The following is an 8,235-nucleotide window of genomic DNA, read 5'->3' on the forward strand; positions in this document are numbered from 1 at the left end:
GGTTATTACAATCCCCTAAGTCACAAGGACTCAAAAATTTCTCCGTAAATATACCCTATAACATGATTACTGTTCAGGGATTTGTAAATCATTCCCATAAGTGACCTCTTCACCCAAATTATTCCATATCGCCAACCAGACTGATGCTACACCTTGATCTCCTGAACCAAAGTTATATCTACCTATTGCACCAATTGTTAAACAGTAGGAAATACATCACCTTAGGTCTGAAGCTAAAAGTGAGTCTAGATACTGCAAGAGATTGGATAGATTTGATTTCTTTTATTGGTACAAAGTCAATTGAGAAGGGTCTTGACTGGGACATGATAATATTATGTGGGAATATTTCAGGAAGACAGGAAGAAACATTTCCCCTTGATAGAGGATTCATTGACCAGGGGCATAGTAATGTTGGGGTTGGAGGTTTAGAGGGGATAGGAGGAATTTTCTTTATTCGCTAGTGCAGAATTGAGGGACAGAATGTTCTTTTTTCTGTGCTGTGGATGTGTATGCCTCCATTATTCACTGATCAGTTCTATATTCACTGGGATTTAATGGAATGAGTGGTGATCCAGTTAGAAGATATAAAGAGCTCGAGGGACTTGTCAGGGCCAATGTTGGAAATATATTTCCCTGGCCCAGAGATTCTACAACACAGGATCACATTCTCTAAAATAGGAATCAGGCGTTTAGAACAAGATGAGGAGAAAATTTATCACAAAAGTTGTGAATCTTTCAAGCTCTCTACCCAAGAGAGCTACAGGCAATCAAATATTCAGCATACGGGTGAATGAACCTTTTTGCATGATCAATACGGTGCTTGTGCATGCAAGTGGAGTTGTGGGGGGGTCAGCCATCACATTGTTCAATGATTTAGCAAACTTGAAGCATCAGATAGCTGGCTCCTGCTATTTCTGAGGTGCTTCTATGAAAGGTATCCTTAAAAATTTGACTGAAACTAAAAACATACTATTAATTTGGAGTGGATGCAAAAACACCATTTACCACTTTGGAGCTGAGTAATGTTGTGAAAATGATTCCTTACTGATGGAGCACTGTGTATAAAATGTGTGTCATTGAGGTGCAGTGACATTGACAGCCTCGATATTTCAACAGATGCACTTAAAGAACAGAAACAATTGCAAACTCAGGGCACGTTCTCCTAGATTTACCATTGCAGACTTGAGTTTCTACTGGACAACAAATTGCATGCAGAAGTTCACTTTTAATGGACTGAATATGTTACTTTTGTAATTCTTTTACATTATTCATAACACTTGCAAAACAAAAATAGTAGTGTATATTTGATATTCACCACGAATAATGTGCTTAAATATATATTGGTAAATATTTTTGAAATACTACTATACAGATAAAATAAGTATAGGACTTCACCCAAACATTTCTCCTGTGTATTCTGTGCCTGTATGTGTCTCTGGGTATTTAAACATCACGACTGAGTAGCAGGTACATGAAATATAACCCAAAACAGACTTTGCCAAATATCCAAGATAACAAAGTGTGGAGCTGGATGAACACAGCAGGCCAAGCAGCATCTCAGGAGCACAAAAGCTGACATTTCGTGCCGAGACCCTTCAATCAGAGATGAAGGTCTAGGCCTAAAACGTCAGCTTTTGTGCACTTGATTTGCTGCTTGGCCTGCTGTGTTCATCCAGCTCCACACTTTGTTATCTTGGATTCTCCAGCAGCTGCAGTTCCCATTATCACTTTGCCAAATATCCAGCTTGTGCTGTCACTCACTGAGCACTGAATAAATGAATAGAATCATGCTGCACATTTTCTTTTCCTTGCAATGTTCACATCGGCGCTTGTTATCTCTCAACCAGCTCTGAGTGATCTCAAGGAAAGGAGCTTCCAATAAAAGTCAAGTGAGGAATTCCCGTGAGGTAGATGATGACAGCAAGCCAGACTTTTGAAAATTCCTCTCTTCAAATCCCTGCTGAAGAGGGGTCAGATCTGGCCATTTCTTCACTGGTTGTGCCAGTGCTCCTTGTTAGCTGCAGATATTCTTACAACAGAAAGCACAGCTCGACACCTTCCTGTTTGCTTTCTTGTGGAGAATTGCTACCAGGAGCATGTTCCAGGGTCTGCAGATGTGGTTATTGAGATTGTGCGAGGTGTTAGTCACACTGAAAGGTCTTATTTCCTGTCCATTGCTAAAAGCATAAATGCCTAATATTGCTGAAAACATGAGTGTGTAAATAAGTAACAAATTAAGGCAGTCTCTGATGACACTGGAAACGCAGAACAAATGTAAGTGCGTACTCATTCAGGAACATGCATGCACATCATTCTAGATCCTGTATCAGAGATAGTAGTATGAGGCGAATATCAGGATGACTAACACGTCATATTCCACCTTGGGAGCTGACAACCCAATGGTCTCAATGTGGATTTTACTCACTTCAAAATCTCCCCACCCCTGGCCTCATCCCATGTACCCCTAGATCTCTTTGTTCTAGATCTCAACACTCCCCAGGGCCTTACCATTGACTGTGTAAGTCCTGTCCTAGTTTGATCTACCAAAAACTTGTATTTCTCCAAATTAAACTATATTTACCATTCCTCAGCCCACTGGCCCAGTTGATCAAGATCTCACTGTATTCCCAAATAATCTTCTTCGATCTTGGTGTTGTCAGCAAACTTACTAACCATGCCTCCCACATTCTTATCCAAATCATTTATATAAATGGCAGTGGACACAGCTCTGACCCCTGTGGCACACCATTGGTTACAGGTCTCCAGTTTGAGAAATAACCCTGCAGTACTACCTTTCAAGGCAATTTTGTATCCAGTTGGCCAGCTCTCCCTGGATCCTTTGAGATTGAACTTACCGAATAACCCACCATGCAGTACCTTGTCAAAGGCCTTGCTAATGCCCTTCAAAAAACTCAATCAAATTCATGAGGCACAGAGTCCTTGCCTCTCCAAATGCCTGTAGATCCTGTCTCTCAGAATCCTCTGGAATAATTTACCCACTAAGGTGTTAGGGACTTGAGTCTGTATTTCCCAACCGTTTCCCTGGAGCCTTTTTTAAATAATGGCTCAAGATTAGCCACACTCCAACCTTCAGGTACTTCATCTGTGGCTGCTGATGATACAAATATCTCCTGTAGGGGCCTGCGGTTTCCTCCATAGTCAGCAACAAAGACCAGGGGTGCACTTTTTAGGTCCCAGATTTACCTACCTTTAATGAATGACTTCAGGAATCTCTTCTTCTGTAATGTGGGCTCTGTTCAAGACTGAGGGGATTTTGTGAATTTCATGGTGAAAACTACAAAGTAATAAACAAAGAAACAAAGAAGCCTACAGCACAGGAACAGGCCCTTCGGCCCTCCAAGCCTGCGCCGATCAAGATCCTCTGTCTAACCAGTCATCTATTTTCTAACGGTCTGTGTCCATTTGCTCCCTGCCCATCCATGTACCTGTCCAAATATATCTTAAAAGACGCTAACGTGTCTGCGTCTACCACCTCCGCTGACAACGCATTCCAGGCACCTACGACCCTCTGTGTAAAGAACTTTCCAGTATATCTCCCTTAAACTTTCCTCCTCTCACTTTGAACTCATGACCCCTAGTAATTGAGTCCCCCACTCTGGGAAAAAGCTTTTTGCTATCCACCCTGTCTATACCCCTCATGATTTTGTACACCTCAGTCAGGTCCCCCCTCAATCTCCGTCTTGCTAATGAAAATAATCCTAATCTACTCAACCTTTCTTCATAGCTAGCACCCTCCGTACCAGGCAACATCCTGGTGAATGTCCTCTGCATCCTCTCCAAAGCATCCACATCCTTTTGGTAATGTGGTGACCAGAACTGTACACAGTACTCTAAATGTAGCCGAACCAAAGTCCTATACAACTGCAACATGACCTGCCAACTCTTGTACTCAATACCCCGCCCAATGAGGGAAAGCGTGCCATATGCCTTCTTGACCACCCTATTGACCTGTGTTGTCACCTTCAGGGAACAATGGACCTGAACACCCAGATCTCTCTGTTCATCAATTTTCCATGGGACTTTTCCATTTACTGTATAGTTCGCCCTTGAATTTGATCTTCCAAAATGTATCACCTTGAATTTTCCCGGATTGAACTCCATCTGCCGTTTATCTGCCCAACTCTCCAGTCTGTCTATATTCTGCTGTAATCTCTGACAGTCTCCTTCACTATCAGCTACTCCACCAATCTTAGTGTCATTAGTAAACTTGCTACCTACACCTTCCTCCAGATCATTTACATATATCACAAACAACAGTGGTCCCAGCACAGATCCCTGTGGAACATCACTGATCACAGCTCTCCAATTAGAGAAACTCCCTTCTACTACTACCCTCTATCTCCTGTTGCCTAGCCAGTTTTTTTTCCATCTAGCTAGTTAATACTCTTCCTGTAGGACCTGTTATAAAATTTAATTACCCGAACATGACTGGAAGAATTAAAGTATGCAGGATAGAGGGTGGTAAGAGTGACTGAAGAGTGCCTGGCAAATTTCTGATGAGTATTCTGAGCCAGTAGATTGTGCCAACGATATAAAGTGTAACGGATATACGCTTCAGTGAGTGAGCAACAAGGTAGAATTAAAGCCTAATGTGGGGGTGTATGAGGTCATAGGGTTAGAAAACTGAGACATGTTTTCAAAAGGCATGAAGCTTGAAAATGTCAACGTTTCGTGAGACCTGGGTGTGTTTGTGCAGGGAAGATAACTGATGAGAATGCTGGTATAACAAGCAAAGAGGAAAGCAAATGGTCTGTTAATCTTTCTTGAAAGGGGATAGATAGCAAGAATAACAAAGTCTTACCATATTTGTACAGGGTTATGTCGATTCCATACTTGCAATACAATGTACAAGTTTGAGCCTGTATTTTGTGGAGCTTAGAGAAATGAGAGCTGATCTCATTGAGGAGAAATACAAACCAACCACCTAGTTTTGCCACAGAGTCTCACAAAACAAGATTTAATAAACTGTATGAAAAAAATAAAAGAAATAGTTGCAAACCGAAGATTTTGTCCCTGTGTCACAAAATCTTCCTTTGTGCCTCCAATTATTTAAACATCTCCACTGTACAAACCAGAGAGTGGACTTAAACAAACAAGGATTATCTGAATATACATCTCGATGGTCACTCACCTGGAATGGAACAAATAAGAACAATCAAAGTCCACATCATTTTATTCTTGAAGATCAGTTCAGTTCTTGACACAGTCTCTCAGTGTTTTATTCTGGCATTGAAATAAGTGTGCAATGCAATTTCTACACGAAATGAAATGAGGAAGAGGATTTAGGAAGGCAGCTTCTGAAACCACAGTAAGCCAGATGGTGAAAACTGACCCTGAAGGAATCAGCTTCCTGTCAGTTATGATTAGCAGAAGAATGAAATTAACTTTCATTAAATTAATAGAATATTTGGAAATCAAAATGGTTAAAGATTCAGGTGCTATGGCTAATGCTGACCCAAGCTCATTACTTATACTGAATTACCATTCAAATTCAGTCTTATTGTAACATACACTGAAATACAAAAGTACAGGAGTACAGTGAGACGTGTACAATGTCACCAAGGACAGTGTCACTTTTAGGTACAAAGTAGATTGTTACAAATCTTAGGTACTGAAATAGAAGAGTAACAAAAATAGAGAAGTAAAGAACAAAGCTATAAGTTCTACATTATAATTCTTCATCTCATTATTAAAGGAAATAGAGTTAAAAGATAAACATTACAGTCCTTCTACAGCCAGCAGTCACTCCATGCTGGGAGCATTCCACATGTCGTCTTGCTCTCCTCCACACTGGGCCAACACTAACTGGGTTTACAAGCTGCTGACCTCTGTGTGTGACAGGCTGACCACATCAGGTCCCAGCCTGCCCATCATTGTCAGTCCTGCTCTAGCCCCTCAGCCTGCTGACCGCTCCGATCTACTCCAGGCCAGCTCCACTTCATGGCCTCAGCCACTGTCCACTGGCCGTTCTACTCCAACCCTGCCGGCCACTGGCTGTTCCATTCCGCTCCTGCTGTCCACTGGCTGCTCTGTTCTGCTCCGTTCCTGCTGACCACTGGCTGCTATATTCTGCTCTGTTCCTGCTGACCACTGGCTGCTCTGTTCTGCTCCGTTTCTGCTGATCCACTGGCTGCTCTGTTCCTCTCCGTTCCTGCTGACCACTGGCTGCTCTGTTTTGCTCCATTCCTGCTGATCACTGGCAGCTCTGTTATGTTCTGTTCCTGCTGACAACTGGCTGTTTCACTCTGCTTTGTCCCTGCTGACACTGGCTGCTCTGTTCTGCTTCATTCCTGCTGTCCACTGGCTGCTCTGTTCCGCTCCGTTCCAGCTGATCACTGGCTGCTCTGTTCCTCTCTGTTCCTGCTGGCCACTGGCTGCTCTGTTCCACTCCATTCCTGCTGTCCACTGGCTGCTCTGTTCCTCTCCATTCCTGCTGACCACTGGCTGCTCTGCTCCGCTCCGTTCTTGCTGTCCACTGGCTGTTCCACTCCGTTCCTGCTGTCCACTGACTGCTCTGTTCTTCTCTGTTCCTGCTGACCACTGGCTGCTCTGCTCCGCTCCGTTCCTGCTGCCCACTGGCTGTTCCACTCTGTTCCTGCTGACCACTGGCTGCTCTGTTCCATTCTGCTGACCACTGGCTGTTCGGCTGTATTCTTGCTGACCACTGGCTGCTCTGCTCCATCCCTGCTGCCCGCTGGCTGTTCTGTTCCGATCCTGCTGATCACTGGTGTAGCTCTGATCTGCTCTGGGCCCTCAGCACTGTAACGCAGCAATGCCAAAAAGGCTGCGCTCTCCCAAAAATGATTTCTCAAAAACTGAAAAAAACTTTGAGAACAGAAGATGAAGACAATAAAAATAAGCAAGAAGCAGAAGGAAAGGGTTGGCCCCAGGCTCTGTCTGGAATCTGCCAACTCTGTCGCCGCCGTCTTGTCTTTCTCAGGGGAATGGCAATTGGCCCATTCTCCAATGGTAGACAATGTCAACTAAATGTTATTGACAAAAATTGATTTCTCTTGTGAAAATTACTCCTGTAATTTACTGTTTGATATTCATTAGTATTTTGGTTACTTGTAAAATGATTCCTTTTGTTAGTGTTGAACAACTATTGTGTCAGGTTTTGAGCCCGTCCGCTCCATTTCCAAAAGACCCAAGTAAACAAGTAATGAGGCTGATTTCAGGCAGAAAAAAGAGCTCAACTGACAGAGAGACAATTCTGGGAGAAGTGAGCGGTGATTGAGTAACTGGGAATGAGCTTCAATTCCAAGGTGAGGGTCCCTCTGGTGAACTGCCTGACATGGGGCTTTGTATTTCCCAGGACGTGGATGACGATGAGTGACCCTGGTGAATCATACTGGGTTTCTCCTTTGAGAAGGTCAAAGGGGCTGATACCTTTCATCAACCCTGCTCACCCCACCCACAATGCTTAAGGCATGAAACAATGAATGGAGGACTGATTAACAAAGTGAATAATATCTGATCAAATTGTCAGGGATCCTGGAAAGTGACTTGCTTAGTATCAAAGCCATGTCTAGGGAGATAGACGCAGCAGTTTTCTTAAAAGATCATTCTTCTGAGACAAACAGTTGCAGGGCCTGGATATCCCATTTGCTCTGGAATGGTGCCAGCCCTTGAATGACATGGGCACTGTAGAATCAGCTGGAAAAATATGATGAGATTGAAAAAGTAGACTCTGTGATGAAACAGTGAATCCACCTCATAGTAAACAAATTGAAGAATATCTGATCAAATTGTCAGGGATCCTCTAAAGTGACTTGCTCATGGTCAAAGCCACGTTCTGGTCAATGAGCAATTTTTAAAGGGCCTTTCTTCTGAGACAAACCATTGCATGAACTGGACCTGCAACAAGACCCCTCCCTCATCAGGATAGACGTCCCATTTGCCCTGGAATGGTGCAGTGATCCACCACAACGTGTACATGAGCCTGTCCCAGGAGACTACCATCCCATAGACGGTAATCAAGGGGCTCGCTCTGAAAACTCTCAGTACAGCCTTGAATGACACAGCGTGCCCACTCACAATATCCTGTTTATTAACAGTGACGTGGTCTCTAAGTAAACTATCCCGTCCCTGTCTTTCCAGAATGTCTCTCCAGTGAACATTTCTGTCAGCTGCTGTGCCAACTTGGCTGCAGTTATACGTAGTTTACTTGGGGCAAAGGGATCATTTAGGACTGACATATGTTATTTAGTTTGC

The 8,235-nt window shown here is 43.3% G+C and overlaps 1 protein-coding gene across 1 annotated transcript in view; it reads right to left on the bottom strand.

Annotated features, from left to right (window-relative positions):
- The window catches only part of LOC125462655 (uncharacterized), a 49,208-nt gene extending 43,955 nt beyond the window's left edge, over positions 1 to 5,253 (bottom strand). The window contains exon 1 of the mRNA XM_059653209.1: positions 5,153 to 5,253. Coding sequence (XP_059509192.1) covers positions 5,153 to 5,192 — 40 coding nt within the window. The 5' untranslated portion in view covers positions 5,193 to 5,253. The remainder of the gene's footprint in view (positions 1 to 5,152) is intronic.
- Positions 5,254 to 8,235: the final 2,982 nt, after the last annotated feature.

Source organism: Stegostoma tigrinum, chromosome 21 (assembly GCF_030684315.1).
Source record: "Stegostoma tigrinum isolate sSteTig4 chromosome 21, sSteTig4.hap1, whole genome shotgun sequence".
NCBI lineage: Eukaryota > Metazoa > Chordata > Chondrichthyes > Orectolobiformes > Stegostomatidae > Stegostoma > Stegostoma tigrinum.